The 16853-nt window shown below is 35.4% G+C and overlaps 3 protein-coding genes across 3 annotated transcripts in view; 1 reads left to right on the top strand and 2 right to left on the bottom strand.

Annotated features, from left to right (window-relative positions):
* ankrd52a (ankyrin repeat domain 52a) overlaps positions 1 to 2000 on the bottom strand; it is a 38686-nt gene extending 36686 nt beyond the window's left edge. The window contains exons 1-3 of the mRNA XM_056449788.1: positions 1835 to 2000; positions 1118 to 1201; positions 862 to 940 (exon numbers count right to left, since the gene is read on the bottom strand). Of these exons, the coding sequence (XP_056305763.1) occupies positions 862 to 940; positions 1118 to 1201; positions 1835 to 1861 (190 nt within the window). The 5' untranslated portion in view covers positions 1862 to 2000. The remainder of the gene's footprint in view (positions 1 to 861; positions 941 to 1117; positions 1202 to 1834) is intronic.
* A 2111-nt stretch (positions 2001 to 4111) lies between these two features.
* taf8 (TAF8 RNA polymerase II, TATA box binding protein (TBP)-associated factor) lies at positions 4112 to 12975 on the top strand. The gene is made up of 8 exons (XM_056449679.1): positions 4112 to 4307; positions 5901 to 6060; positions 7873 to 7971; positions 8092 to 8154; positions 8242 to 8366; positions 9805 to 9952; positions 10047 to 10189; positions 12206 to 12975. Exons 1-8 carry the CDS (start codon positions 4260 to 4262, stop codon positions 12344 to 12346), a joined length of 927 nt encoding a protein of 308 aa, XP_056305654.1. The 5' UTR covers positions 4112 to 4259; the 3' UTR covers positions 12347 to 12975.
* Positions 12891 to 15922, bottom strand: si:ch211-66i15.4 (uncharacterized protein LOC560315 homolog; the record flags this gene model as incomplete). Its single annotated transcript, XM_056449602.1, has 6 exons — positions 12891 to 13015; positions 13134 to 13251; positions 14224 to 14351; positions 15415 to 15513; positions 15621 to 15757; positions 15847 to 15922. Coding segments are annotated over 6 exons (624 nt in total), but the record flags the coding sequence as incomplete, so codon positions are not given.
* Between the last annotated feature and the right edge of the window lie 931 nt (positions 15923 to 16853).

The following is a 16853-nucleotide window of genomic DNA, read 5'->3' as shown; positions in this document are numbered from 1 at the left end:
GAGATTTTATTACAGTGATTACATGGCAGGGTACGTTACTTATATTCTCTTGGATCTTGTGTAAGTGTGTGGTGGTGTTTGTATCTGATTTTTATACAACACATTAACATATTTATACACATAGCTAGGCCTGTATATAATCTTTATTGGTGCTGTCAAACGAATTATCACATTGAAAAACGTTTGTACACATGGATGTATTGAATAAATGTTTATTACACGTCACCTTTTCTTCTGTTTTTCAATCAGTTTTTTGAACTTTCCCCCCCTTTATGAGCAAAAACATTTGGAAGTCTATAAAAGCTGTTTGGCATTTCTTATTTTGGCCGATTTAAACAACAGAAACATTTAGACGTTCTGATAGCGATTCCCATGTAGAAGGACACTTCCTGCCCTGCATCTGAATTTCGTGCATCACCATTTGTTTGTTTTATTAAACAAGGCACATGATAGAGAAAGGTAGGGGCAACAGCAAATTAATACAGCATCAAACTTTTACTGTTATAATGCATGAAGTCACAGTGCTGCTATTCACCCTGAAACAAGCAGCACTGCAGACTACATACCTAAATTTCAACCTTTGATTTAATAATCACAACTTAACAAGAGACAGTTTACGCAGTTAATCACATTTAAATTAATTAATTATTATCTTGTCATCAATTCTCAAACCCTTGCTCTGGAAACCTACTTAAAGACTGCATTTGGGCAACTGGGTGTGACAAACCACTACATGTCACAATTTGTAAACCAAAGCAATGCTTGAACGTTACATTGACCGGCATTCGAGACCAGCTCTACCTGTTTTATAAAAACAAAAACATAACTGCAGGTAACATTAGTGGCTGTTGAACCTCATACCTGCACTGATGAGAAGATCCATTATATGTACATCCCCCAGCCAGGCAGCAGCATGAAGAGGTGTGCGGCGCTCTTGGTCCTACACACACAGAAAATTGAGGAAAACAGATTTTTTTTTTAGGCTTTCTTTCCACACCGACATTTTTAAAGGCCCACACACCCCATATGTACAGTCATCTGTCCATTCGTAGTGATTGCTATGCAAATGACACACATTATTCATGCGCACACGAACACAAAGCATTCACCAACATACCAGTGCATTGACTTCATCTTTCTTGTGCAAAAATAACTTCACTTCATCTGCATTTCGGTTAAATATGGCCTGGACCAGAGGCGGCTGGAGGAGGAAAAAAGGGTGGATGTTATAATACTGTTATGAAACATGACAACATATGTAAAGCTTTTGATTGAACAACAGCTGTTAAACTTGAAGTGTCCATTTTAACATGCATAACTGCGCGATTACAAACAAACATGATGATTATTGGGGATTGTCATTAACTAGCTGCAAAAACAACACACATTGCTAACGCATCTACGTTGATAAAATAAATATGCGTTCAATGTTGTTATACAAAGCCAGTTCTTAAGAAAAAAGCAATGATATTCGAAACATATTAATATATGTGTGCATTTTAAAAAGATAAACACACAATTTTTGTTTTCCAATGCGGCTGGCTGACACCCAGCTCATTAGGCTAGCAAGCTGGCTAACGTCTGGGCGTGATAAAAAGCCTGGTTTTGCATTTAAACGCCTTTTTGATATCCCTACCATCAATAAACTGTATAAAAACATATTTTCACCACAAATGCATTACAAAAAGCATGTATTGGTGCGAGGAATTGTGTGGAAAATTGGATAATCCACCGTCAGGCAGCTAGCTAACATGTCAGGCTCTGCATAGAAGCGCAAACAGCGAACACCAAACTGCTTGATTTACGCCATTCGTGGGATTTTACCATGGCTCACCTGGTCTGAAATGTTGAGTACCCCCATCTCCCTGCGTCAGTCGGGCCGAAAGTCCCTCATCAGTAAGGAATTGAGGCTGGGAAACCAAGACGACAATCTTGTGTTGCGATTATAGACGTGATGAGTGAGTCTTTAGCTGGTGAGGCAGTTGAAAATAGCGACACCAGCGTGATGGCCGCCCGCTGAAACGACTTTCAAAATAAATGCCCGTCAACTAAACCTTGCTGTGGAAAACACAATTTGCAAATGTCAAGGCGCCCAAACACACCCCTCCCTCTTTCTCTCTCACACACACAATTATAAAAATAACAACAGTTTTTCTGTTTAAAAAAAACTTTAAAATGTAATATATTCAGTCATATTATCATACAGAAGTACAGATAGAGCTGTTTTTACAGACAAAAAACATAAAATCAGCTGCTATTAACACCTCAGAATTACGTATTATTGTTATATTTGTTTAGTTTATTTATTTTCCTAAATCTAAAATATTAATATACCTGTAGAAATGTTTCACATTTTTCACAACCCACACCTACACAACTTTATCTACACCTGTTTTTATTTCCTACATCTAAAACAATCGCTGCAATAAAATGAAATATTATTTGAATTACTATTATGATTTTTAATCTTAAGAAAGTAGAACAGCACACTATTTATTTACATAAAGAAATATACATTTACTACAGAAATATTGTCATTTGAGTTTGCTTCACAAAGATACATTTTGATTGTCTGACATTCAACACATTAAGCTAAACCTTCTGCCCCATATGCTGAATGCAGATCTACCGAGTATACTAAAGGAGACCAATTTTGCTTCATAATATATAGATGCAATATATTTTAGTGTCTCCAAAATGTGCAGTTACGGTTCAATATATGCTACAGATCATTTATTCATTTTGTCATGCTGCAAAAAAAGAAAAAAAAAAGTGCATCTCTTTAAATGCAAATAAGCTATTTCCAGAAGAGGGTGGGGCCATTGATTGGTTTGATCATGTCTACTGCACTCATGTGACACTGCGGTTCATTGTCATGAACGTTTTAAAGCCTTGTTGGTTGTCAGTCTCGCTTCGTCCACTCTTTTCAAAGAACTTGTGGTGTCTGCCATTGCTAAGCAACCATCATCTGTGCTCTCCAAGGAATTTTTATTTATTTATTTATTTATTTATTTATTTATTTATTTATTTATTTATTTATAATTTTTTAAACAGGAAAAGATTCAAAGATAATAGGGCCTGATAATGAATGCTGTTTTTATCTATCAACACATGAGAACAGTACAATCAGTCACCAAACATACAAAATAAAGAGAAACCGGCTACTATATCAGTGGCTACAGCGATAGTTGACCATCAGATGACGAGTATGGGATTTTTAAAAAAAGTCTCAAGTGTTGGTATTGTTTTTAGATGTTGTGGGATCTCATTCCAGGCTTTTGTGAATACATAAAAGAGAGATTTCTGTCCATAACGGTTTTTAAAAGCCGGTATCGGCAAACAGCTATTTGTTGCAGATCTGGTGGAACGATCAGTCCTTGTGTTAAGTTTTGGTACCAAAGCACAAAGGGCTGCTGAGGAAGCACTATTTAAAATTTGATAGTACAGTTTAATCCGTGTTCATAATGTAATTTTGAAATGATAAAGCATTAGAGAGTGATAGAGCAAAGCAGTGATGTGTATATCCGGAAAGTCCATTTTGCATCTTATAGGCCCTATTGTACAGTCTAACTATTGGCTCCAAGATATTATTTACTGTGGGTGACCAAACGAGAGGCAAACAGTATAAAAAGGTGGACAAGATTATCAATTTCTGAGGTGCTTGTAACTACTCCCACAATTCAAGTATTATAATCAAATTAGGATTAAAACTGATTTACCTAGCTTTTGCAACTCATTTTTCAGGTCAGGAATTATAAATTAAATCTTCTTCTGTCTCAGTTTATTGTTTGCTCAAGAATCATGTAGAAAGCAAAGATGTGAACACTTTGTTAACTAAAAGACTGACATTTCTGTAAGGTGTTCGACATTTAACAAACAGCTAGTTCGTGTGTGATGCTTTTCTGTTTAAATCATTAAAAAATAAAGACAGCAGATTTAGAAGTCTTTAGAATAACTTAATAAAAAGTTTTAAGAGCATGCTACAATACCGTATTGACGATCACTTCAAAGATAACCAGTTTCTACTTTTGCTTTCATTTTTATGAGAAAGCTTTGCAACAGCTATTTCATTGTTTGACTTTTATTTTGGAATTGCACAGAAAACAACAACCTTCCGGTCGCCCTGTTGGAAATGTTGAGAGGGTTGCCATTTTCGCCCAATATAAAAACCCCAAATACAGTTTTTAGCAAATGCAGAACGCACAATGAGTTTATTTGCGAGTGCTAAACACCAGAGGAAAAACCACTAGAGTTCTAAAATGGCAGACTCGGTAATGATGGGGAGCGGATCTTTAAACTCCGGAAGCGTACGTTAAATATCTCCTTTCATTAACGTTACTCTTTCCTCCACCCTGCTAGCTTAGCCAAACAATACCAACTTTAGTTTGTTCAACAAAATAAGACCAAATTAAAGGCACATGTGTAATATGTTCTAAGTAGACACCGTATTGTATGTAAACACGTTGATCTTTTGTACTGTTATGCAAAATATATATAGGACTTATTGCAGTGAGCTATGTAATTGCGGATCAGTGTCGTCAAACAATGTTTTATAAAACTGGTAAACTTGTTTCTGCCAACAAACTTTACTGCAACCGTACTAACTCGATTTTCTTCCAGCAGGAGTTTTCTATGAAACAATGCTAATGTCACTCATAATGACAAGTCATTGTGCATGGAGAATTGGGTTGGCATACGATATTAACAGTAAACTAGATTATTCACAGGAATGGGCAGTTATACACTTACCATAATTTAATATCACACGATTAATGCAATCCACAGTGGGTTAATAATCTTAACCAGATTCTCAGATGCAAAAATGAATGCAATAGATTGCATTTTTGCCTCAATAAATATAAGTACAGCCTTACAAAATCCCTTTTGTAATCACGTTTTGTAAATGGTCCATCCATTTAAAAAAATTATTAACAAAGATTGAGGTAAAGTTGGTTTTATATTCGCACATCCAGACTTCTCCTTAATAATATAATTTCAGAAAAATATTGTTTGCAAATTATGAATAGGGAAATCACATTAGCAGCCAATGACTATCAAAGTGATAATGTTGTTTTGAAGTCATTACCTTGCTAAAATTTGACCCAATACTGTGTCATGCTATTATCGTTGGTCACGTAAATAAGCAAGATTGGTAAAATAAGAAGTCTTCTATTTGCTGAACAAATGGTAGATAAAGTTTAAAGCTTTTCATCTGATTCAGTCTGACTCAATTGAGTTGAATCAAGTGCTTTAAATCTTTATTTAGATGAAAATCCTTTAAATGAGCTAATAAATCCCTGATCGATCTTTTAACGTAGGTTGATCCCCTACACTTGCTTGCAATTTCAGACCGAATATTCAAAGTAGCATTGTAAACAATAAAGGGACTGTGTCACAAGTTGTCACTGAACGAATGTGTGAATATAAAACCAACTTTACCTCAAAGCAAAACTTAATGTCAAATACAATCCTCGATGTGAGTTATACCTAATTGTACATCTCAACAAAGCATTTGGACATTAACTTCTAAATGTTATTTCCAGTAAAGTAAATCTAACACAAAATCTTTTGTTTTTCATAAAAACAAAATGACATGACTAACTTTTCCATTATTTTATCAAAGTCTTATATATTACAAGTCATAACCACTAAATACAATTCCTCTTTCTTCAACACTAATCTTAGAATATACTTTGAAACCTTTTAAAAACTCAGAAGCTTATAGCATAGAAACCATACTAATTGTAAAACATTTTAAATAAATGCAGTTCATTTAACCCTAACCTAATCTCTTTTTATTGTATTTTCAAAGAAATGCCTTGCTGTTTTAAATGCAGATATATTTTAAAACTTCCTGGTCTGTAAAACCTTCTTATCATTTTCTATTTTATTATTTCCAGCGCTCGGGGAGCAGTAAGACCTGCACCAGTCCCACAGAGAACTATCAGCTGGCTCGGAGACGCACGCTGCAGGTGGTGGTCAGTGCTCTGCTGACCGAGTGTGGCTTTGATAGCGCTGAGAAAGCTGTTGTGGAGACGCTCACTGAGATGATGCAGAGCTGTGAGTCCTTCATTTACCTTAAACAGCTCATCTTGCATACCACTATCAGAAATCATCAACTTTTTTCCCACTTTTTACTATGGTGTGTGTATCTGTATGTAATTTAGGCATCTTCTAATTTAACCATAGTTTGGAAACCAGAATTGAGTTATACCTGAATAAAAAAGCTCACAAACGTTCCTTTTTCTAAGTATAAAAATAAAGTAATACAAGTAAATAAAAAAATATTACTTTACATTTAGAATGTGTCCTTTTAAAATAAATATTCTGAGCAAATAAATCATCTCTAAAACGCCACAGGATGTGATAATATTTTATATTCCATTTCTTTTGCAGTGCAGCCCCCAAAATTCAAATTCCTATAGATCACTTGTTTACTCATTTGTCAGCTAGGTTTTAATTTATTTATGGAATATAAATGGATAACTAAATGTATTTATTTGTTTAGTATGACCATTTATTCTTAAATATATCCTAATTAGTGCAGTATTTAATATGTTGTTTTATTTTTTTACATGTATATATATGTTACACAGAATAACATATGAGTTTTTTTTATAATAAAATAGACTCTATTATGAAAATCCTCTTTTGTAAGCTGTTTGGACAGAACTGTGTGTAGGTATAGTGTGTTCACTGTCATATAAGGGTGGTACAAAGACAATAAGCCTCTTTTAAAAAATTTCCTGACGTTAAAATAGGATTCAAATCCCTCCCATTTTGAGGCCCACCACAACGTGACGTAAAAGTGCGGTTTCTCCGCCTACTGAATTGATTGACAGCCGCGTATTAACATGTCTCTGTAGTAACGCGTATAATCATATCAACAAGACGGGACATGTGCAGACCAACTGTGATTAAAAGATCTGTTCAGCTCTCTGTGATCATCAATCATCATCAAATGTGATCAAGAATGAGTTTGATAAGTTTAAAATGTTTTTAAAAGAGTGCATGTTTGTAATAAAGACTGTAAAATCGCTATGTAATTCATCACCACATCCACTCGCCAGTACAGATATAAAAGAAGATGCTTCAATCCCCATTTGTGGACGTTAAATTAGGTTTATTTTCTACATTAACATAATGGATATCCATACAGCAGTGGATATTAATGTGTATCCTGTCACATTTGCAGTGCAAAACACACGTGCTGTGTGTGTGTGTGTGTGTGTGCTTGCGTGCGTGCGTGCATACTTTGTAACGACATTGTGTGTGACTCATCGTTGCAAAAAGGCTTGAATTAACTCCACAACAAATACATCAAATAATCATTGGGGAAGTTCTTACAGTAGTATTTCTCACAAACGTTATGAGATCTGCTTCCTTCATATCTGTCACTGTGCTGTTTATCTGACGCAGCAGGAGATGGAGACACACTCTGACAGGCATGCGGGAATGATGGGCGGGGAGAACTAGCGCATTTGCTTTAAAGGCACAGGCAACAAAAACAGCTACAAGATGTTCACAGCTGAATATTACAAACTTCTGAAAGGTATAATATATAATCTGATGGGTGTTTTGAGCTGAAACTTTACGGACACATTCTGGAGACACAAAAACTTCTCATAAATCTTGAAAAAGGGGTAAAATAGGTGCCCTTTAATTGCTTTAAACCTGTATTCTATTTACATAAAATTAATTATGTACATTTCTTTAGATCTAGACAGCAAGATGGTATATGCGTACTCATACACACATTTTAGTATTGTATTGTTTATTTGATAATTATACTACTGTTTTGTTATGTTTTAAAAAGAACACAAGTTTGTTTATGTACCTTTGATATTTAAGAGTCTCATTGACTTATGATAGATATAACAGAAGTTGGACGTTGTGCGAAGGCAAACTGTGAGCACACAGCCAGGAGCACCCCTACGCTGTCTGATGTGGTCATCACTCTCGTCGAAATGGGTTGGTTTTCTTTTATTGTTAGGACATATAAAAGATTTGACTTTTTTTTTATTTATATATGGTTGAGTCATGTTAATGAGATTTCTGCTAATCCTGAGGTTTACTTTTTCACAATCGCAGGTTTTAATGTGGATACTCTTCCAGTTTACGCCAAAAGATCTCAAAGGATGGTTATAACAGCACGTAGGTCTCTATTATAATAAATAAACATGTTATTTTATCTGCTTTAAATGTTCCTGTTTTAATGGGTAACACTTATGCATTTCACAGCTCCAATAACAAACGCTCCGGTGGTACCAAAATCTCTGACGGCTGGACAGAAACGCACTCACCCGGCTCACATCCCCAGTCATTTCCCAGATTTCCCAGATCCTCATACATACATCAGAACACCAGTGAGTCTTGCTTATATCACTCACCTGATACGGCTGTTGTGTAGTTTTCAGCTCAACAACTACTAACATTGTAGTTATAGCGCTTTAGAATATATGAAACTACTGATATATAAAACAGCTCGTTCACTACTGTTAGAATAAGTTCTAGTAGGATGAGAGAGAGGCTATGTCATTGCAAAACATATTATAAATATCACATTTCTATAATAACAAAAATATTATATCAGTAAAAAGACATCAACAGCATTATCATTATTACCTGCTAAGGAAACTCATTTCGAGTTATCATAACTCATATCCAAGATCTTGTCCTTTTGGTCATGGCCCAAAGCTCATGACCATAGGTGAGAGTCGGAACGTAGATTGACCGGTAAATCGAGAGCTTTGCCTTTTGGCTCAGCTCCTTCTTTACCACAACGGACCAATACATCGATCACCTGCACCAATCCGCCTGCCATTCTCACATTCCATCCTTCCCTTACTCGTGAACAAAACCCAAAGATACTTGAACTCCTCCACCTGGGGTAAGGACTTTCCTCCAACCTGGAGATGGCAAACCACCTTTTTCTGGTGGAGCACCATGGCCTCGGACTTGGAGGTGCTGATTCTCATCCCAGCCGTCTCACACTCGGTAGCAAACCGCCCCAGTGCATGCTGAAGGTCCATGTTCGATGAAGCCAACAGAACAACATCGTTTGTGAATAACAGAGATGAAATCCTGTGGTCTCCGAACCGGACCCCCTCCAGCCCAGAATTCTAAAATTCGGTCCATAAAAATTATGATCAGAGTTGGTGACAAAGGGCAGACCTGCCGGAGTCCAACATGTACTGGAAACAAGTCTGACTTATTGCTGGCAATGCGAACCAAACTCCCACTCTGTTCATACAGGGACGAGACAGCCCTTAACAGCGCCTCTGACCCCATACTCCCACAGCATCCTCCACAGAATGCCATGAGGTACACGGTCAAATGCTTTCTCCAAGTCCACAAAACACATGTGGACTGGTTGAGCATACTCCCATGAACCATTGAGCACCCTGGTGAGGGTATAGAGCTGGTCCAGTGTACCATGGCCTTGATGAAAACTGCATTGTTCCTCCTGAATCCTAGGTTCAAAAATCGGCCGGATCCTCCTCTCCAGTACGCTGGCATAGACTTTCCCAGGGAGGCTGAGGAGTGTGATCCCCTTTAGTTGGAGCACACCCTCTGGTCCCCCCTTCCTAAAAATAGAAACCACCACTCCAGTTGCCCAATAAATAATACATAAGGTAAAAAACAGCCCACTTTTGATTAAAAAAACTTGTACCATTTATGAAGGATTTACATTTACAAAAATGTTCCTTTAAAGTCTTTCCAGATAAAAAATCATTGACTAATAAGTGACCTCTAAAGTTTGGAAATTGTTGTCATTGGATGTTTCACGTTTTTGTGTTTTAGACCTTTCGAGAGCCTGTATCAGACTATCAGGTGGTGAGAGAGAAGGCAGCATCTCAGAGAAGAGATGTTGAACGAGCTCTCACACGCTTCATGGCCAAGACGGGAGAGACACAGAGTCTTTTTAAGGATGACATCAGTGCTTTCCCTTGTGAGTTTAATCATAGAATGCATGTACTGCGCTATTGCCTGCTTAGTGAAAGTGTATTCATATTGAATGTGTGTGTGTGTGTGTGTGTAATCAGTGATCGCTGCAAAACCAAGCCCCATCCCATACCTGAGTGCCCTGCTGCCCTCTGAACTGGAGCTACAGTCACTGGAGGAAACGGATTCTTCTGAGCAGGATGACCAGATGGACAATGATAACAACACCAGTCACATCATGCAGGCAAGATTTAAACCACCTTTCCTTGCCAACATTTTCCATGTGTGTGAATGTAACTAAAATATAGTAAAAACATTAATATTGTGATTTATTTTTGTTAATGATTTATTTCAATACCTGTTTTCTATTTTAATATATTGGAAAATATAATTTATTCATGATGGCAAAGCTGAATTTTCAAAAGACCTTAAATAATCCTTCAGAAATCATGTTAATGTGTTCGGTTATCAATAATTGTTCATGTTTCACAAAAAAGTTTACACTGAATAAAATGCTTTTCTTGCTTAGATATTTTTTGTCTTGTTTTCAGACTAAATATCTAAAAAAATCTTAAATCAAGAAGCATTTCTAGACAAGGAAAAACTATTGTCTTGTTTTCAGAAATAATATTCCAAAATTAAGTGAGTTTTTCCTTAAAACAAGCAAAATAATACGCCAATGGGGTAAGCAAAATAATCTTGTTTTTCAAAACAAGCATTAATAAGAAAAGCATGTTTTGCAGTATTTGATTTTAATATTTCTGTGGTAACTTATTTTTTATATATTTGAGGAATAAATAACTAAAGTACCATTTCAGGTTTTGTTGTAATATTAATATTCACTTGAATAAATTTTATGATTTCTGTTTATATATTTCTTTACACCATTTACTTAATTTCTGAAGGATCACTTGACAAAATACCCAAAATATTAGGTGCATTTGACTTGAACCGGCAATCAACGAGATTGGCTGAGCTGCAAACGAGGCTGTCAGGTTGGACACCCCGGGGCTTGTATTTTGTTGCATGATGACAAATCACATGGCGAGATTAATGATTTATTTATTTATTAATCCAATCACTTTAATCCAAAAAGATTGAACAAAAGGACATTCCCAAAATAAGTGAGTTACACTTTCAGTGGAAATTTTCTAAATGTATAAATTATTTTAGAACTATTTTATAGAATAATTATTTATCTCAATTTAAGAAACATTATGGGGGTGGCATGAACCAATGATGACTATTATATTACAAGTCTTTAAGACTTATTTGAGTTGATATTTGGTTATTCATTAAAACATATCATTTAAATCGTATATGGAGCTGTAAACAGTAAAGGGTATGTATGAAAATGGTCAAAAATAAACCCATGCAAACAATCTAGCCTTTCTAAACAAATTATTTAACAAAAACGATGATTTGGCGTACTGCAGTAAAACTTCTGAAGTCTTAATAAGCATGATATGTCATCGCAGCTCCTGCAGTCCCTCTTCAGATGCTGCACTGGCTAAATCAATCGTCTGATCTCATAGCGTTGTCGCGGTACTTGCCACTGATGCCATATGTGATGGTCACGTGATGTCGGCGCAGCGTTAAGCCGGACAAAATTTCTAACCAGCATGCACTGCTTTAAGACAGATTTCAATCGATCTGCGCAGCACTGCATGAAGTCGAACGCACCTATTCTCTAATTTCAGGAATATTGAATTTAGGTCATTTGAATTTTTATACTTCATAATAGTGTTTGTACTCAATTTTTTGTCAAACAAAAGCACTCCTAGTGAGCATAAGTGTCTTCTTTAGTATTAACTAATTATTATTACTAATGTGTATTTTTAATGTGTATTTTTCTATTTTTTCTTGTGAGATGATGTGTGAGATCATGTGTTCCGAAAGTGTATAAAAAGAGCAACATGCTGTGATGAATACTGTCTGATGAAGAGCCGGTGTGCTTGAAACGTTACACGCTTTGTGTTAGCCTTTTTAATTAAATAAATTGGTGTTTTTTGGAGCTTTGGTGTTGCCGCCTTTTTGAATATATTCTTCTTTAGTATTAAAAAAATAGATTTATTGAACAACAGGAAAGTTTATTGCTATAATTTGTTAGTGTATATAAAATAAATCGAGATAGATGTATATTTTGGTTCACAAAAACATTGTAAATGAATAATAGTAAAATAATCTAATAGAGTGTAATGTTTGTATGTCTATATACTGTACAAATTCATAATTTAATATATTTCCTTTCAATTTGTAGGACGATTCCGGTGCAGATAAGGAGAATGAAGTGCTGCCACCTGGTGGTGTTGTGCCTTCAGGCAAGGCAAATGAGGAAAACATGATTGACAACCCATATCTACGGCCAGTCAAAAAGCCCAAAGTGAGAAGGAAAAAATGAACTTAATAATAAATGAACTCTTCATCAGACATTTATGGTTATGACTTCTCAGCTCCTTGAAGTTAGTTACCATATGAAGAACCAGAGTCTTCAACTGCAATTCAGAAACATGCAGCGATCCATCATGTTACTGACATCTGATTCTTACTGAATGAAAAACTGTTCTGTACACGTCAATAATATTAGATGAAATTCACATCACTTACAGTTGATATATATATATTTTTGTTTTGATTAGACTTCCCTTGAAATGTCTTGTAGTTTCAACTGTTTTCAACCCATCAGAAATGTGACGTTTCTTTTGATTTGTGTTTGTTATTCATTTGTGTATGGGGTAATAAATGTCTTTCATTGTTTATTTTTAGCCATTGTTTCAAAAGGACAAGTTAAAAATTAAAATCAGAACATGGATGAATGTGTCCTGTTACTGAAAATATTGATTACATTTTATGTACCTGAAACATCTAATATAGGAACATGACACCTTCAAAATATGGTTTCCAGTCATATTCTAAAATGGAAACGAGAAACAAGCGGGTAAAACTTGTCTTTTAAAATTTTAATGTTTGTACACTTAATTCTTCTGGTAGTATTTTAGTATCATCAGTAAAACAAGTGTAGATATGCCACCCTGTTCCTCTGTTTCCTAAACTCTTTGTCATGGAAAAGCTGCATGAACACAAAATGTATGAAGATCCAGATGAAAGGAATTCATATCTCTTAAGGATATCAGTGATGTTGCATTCATACTTTTTATCATAAAAAAAAAGGTTGACCCTATCCGTACCTCTGTCCGCAGTGCTCTTCTCTCCAACATTGGCACTTTTGTCCAGTCTGGAGAGCTGAATTTCATAGGCCACGACACCTTCTTGCTTTGGATAGCATCATGTGCGTATGTCCCTGGACTGAACCAAAAAAGGCAAATACAGGGGAATTTACAAAGATTATACTGGAACCGCTTTATAATGATGGTCCCTTGTTATCTATTAGTAACTGCAACAAGACGTGATCTAGCAGAATTACACAATGTGGTGGATTTATGTTTGGATATGTACTGGTAGGAGAATGTTGTGCTTTTTACACTTTTGAATATACTTAAATCTGCAACCCATCAATAGGAAACACATACACACTTATTCACACACACATGCACTACGGACAATTTAGCCTACCCAATTGAACGCAGGAAGAACATGCAAACTCCACACAGAAACGCCAACTGACCCAGCCGAGGCTCGAACCAGCGACCTTCTTGCTGTGAGGCGACAGCACTACCTACTGCGCCACCGCGTCATTAAAAGCAGTGTTTAAATTTTAAAAAGCCATTTTAAGGTAATTTTTAGTCCCTTTTTTTCGATTGTATACAGAACAAACCATCATTATACAGTAACTTGCCTTATTACCCTAACCTGCCTAGTTAACTAACCTAGTTAAGCCTTTAAATGTCACTAAGCTGTATAGAAGTGTCTTGAATAATATCTAGTAAATCATTACTTACTGTCATCATGGCAAAGATAAAATAAATCAGTTATTAGAAATAAGTTATTAAAACTATTATGTTTAGAAATGTGTTGAAAGAATCTTTTCTCCGTTAAAATTGGGGAAAAAAATAAACGGGGACTAATTATTTAGTAGGGCTAATAATTCTGACTTCAACTGTATGTATAAATATATATATATATATATATATATATATATATATATATATATATATATATATATATATATATATATAGTCAAACCTGAAATTACCTGATTCTTTTTAAAATTATTTTAAGGCAAAATATGAGCTGTGCAACCTAAAAGATTGAAAACTGCTGAGAATAAAGACACATTTGATATTCAAAGATACAAAGATATTCGAATTGTAATCATACCCAGGGCTGATTTCTGCATCTTCAGGTCTGAATCTTACAGTGGTACTATTGAAGGGAGCTTTTCCAGGTGGACACACTTTAGGCTGAGTCCAGTCCAGCTGGTATTTCTGTGGTGAAGGGGTGGCTGCCTTTAAAAAAACAGGCAACACAGATTTTTAATTATTCAACTAGAAACAAAATAAATGGTTGTGTCTATGTGTAATCAGTGCATGCCATGTTCAACTGGTCTAGAAAGGCACAAATCAGATAGTTAAGTGTATTTTTACTTTAAGGAACATGTATATAATTTAAATAAAAAACGGCATAGAGGAGTACATATGTATGCAGATCTGAACAAGTTTTTCAATACGACACACCCTTGGAGCCTTTAACTGTAAAAAAAAAAAAACCTGTGGTGATTTATATTATACATAAAAAGTAAATAATCTTTTACAAGTGGGAATATGAGGGTGTCATGGTGGCGCAGTGGGTAGCACAATTGCCTCAATCAGTTGGCATTTCTGTGTGGAGTTTGCATGTTCTCCTGTGGGTTTCCTCTCCTGTAGGTGAATTGGGTAAGCTAAATTGTCCGTAGTGTTCCCAGTAATGGGTTGCAGCTGGAAGGGCATCTGCTTCGTAAAACATATGCTGGATAAATTGGGAGTTCATTCCGCTGTAACGACCCCAGATTAAAAAAGGGACTAAGCTGAAAAGAAAATGAATGAATGAAGTGGGAATATGTTGGTTTGTGTTTTAATATTTCTTAACTGGTTGGCAACCCTGCTGAAAAAAGTAGTAGAAACATCACAGAAGTTCTAATGGTTTTCACTACAAATATCAAATAAAAATGTCAAAAACATCAAGCGTTAAAAAAGATTTCATCTAGAAATCAGAGAACGGCACAAACATAACATTTCCATGCAAATTATGTTCGCCAACTAAAAAAAAAACAAAAAAATAAAATAAAAAAATCAAGATTCTATTTATGATTCTGCTGTAATAAATTATTAAAATTTTAAGTACCAATGTGTCCACTTTGGTGTGTGCATTTTCCCCCTCAATGTCTTACTGTCAATTATCCATTCCAAATTCTATTAAAGTTTTCATTAGCTGACCGTCTTGTAGTTTAAATGTATTACTTTTATTGTGCCAAAAATTATGTAGTGTTAATAGGCTATATATTTAATTGTGGCAAAAAATGATAAACTATACCTTTAAAGGCGGCAGGAATCGTGATGCAGTGCGGGCTGCCAACACATATCCCCTCTTACTCTCAGGTTTGTGTTGGAGTTCATAAAGAAGTGTGCCAACCTGCGAAGTTAAAAGAATCACACGCTCATTAACATTATTAAGAAAAATAATTATTATCGTTTTATCTTTTGGCATCACGTTTAAAATTATTATCCATTAATATTCACCGTGTGGTTGTCGTAACATCCGGGTCCTCCTTCAGCAGAGCCGTGCAGTGAGAGCATTTCATTTCCCATTCGGTCGGGCGCAAAGTGCGTTGGAAACATGAGACGCTTCTGGCAGCTGCCGAAAGCGACTCTTGGAACTTAAGTTGAGAGGAATTAATGGAGAAAATCATGTTTAATGGAAGATTGTGTGTTTTTTTGCTGGTAACGTAATAGTGAAATAAATTACCTGAGCCCCTTGTCGCCATAGCTTCCGGATGTTTACTGGTAAACATGGCAACCAGGTGGAAACGAATGCTGATGATTTATAGCATTTTTTTGTTTGTTTTTTCATGTAAAATTCATGGAAATTCATGGAGTGCCTCACAAGAGCTTATAAAATGTAACAATCCTATTTATAGTAGCCTACCATAAAAATATATAGTATAGCTACTATATTGTACCATTGCATTAATTACAAATCAGCAAAAATCGGTTTGGCTTGTAGTTGAGTGTATTTTCACTTTTTATTTCTAAAATGCATTTAATCTATGTTAGGCTATTTAAATGTAAAATGCATGAGTGTTTCTTTAATAAATAATGCTTGTAAAGAGAATTACAAATAAATAGCATGAATTGAAATTTGCCTTCCCACCCTTCAAATGTCCTGGCATTAATAAAGCAAAGCATTCAAAAAAGTTTGGTATTCAATTTGTTGAGCTGTTTTCTGATACAAAACAGTAATTATCTAAAGTATCAAAATCAAAACATTTCGATAAATAATTAGGCATGGTCAAAACTAAAGAGAAAACCAAAAGAAAAACATCCAAGATTTACTGATTTTTACTGGGTCATAAAACAGGTTTACCTAATGATAAAAATGGCCATCACAGACATATATAAGTATATGTATATGTATGGCCTCCATCATCCATAAGTGGAAGATGTTTGGAACCACCAGGACATTTCCTAGAGCTGGCCGGCTATCTAAGCTAAGTAATCAGGGGAGAAGGGCCTTAGTCAGGGAGGTGATCCATAACCCGATGGTCACTCTGTCTGAGCTTCAGCGTTCTTCTGTGGAGAGAGGAAAAGAAAAAAAATAAAAATAAAATAAAATCGGGGTATTGTGTGTAGAATTTTGAGGAAACAAATGAATTTAATCCATTTTGGAATAAGGCTGTAACATAAAAAATGTGGAAAAAGTCAAGTGCTATGAAAACTTTCCGGATGCACTGTATTTGTATATATCATAGTTTA

This window comes from Danio aesculapii, chromosome 23, assembly GCF_903798145.1.
Source record: "Danio aesculapii chromosome 23, fDanAes4.1, whole genome shotgun sequence".
NCBI classification, from domain to species: domain Eukaryota; kingdom Metazoa; phylum Chordata; class Actinopteri; order Cypriniformes; family Danionidae; genus Danio; species Danio aesculapii.
This window is presented reverse-complemented; position numbering and strand designations above follow the sequence as displayed.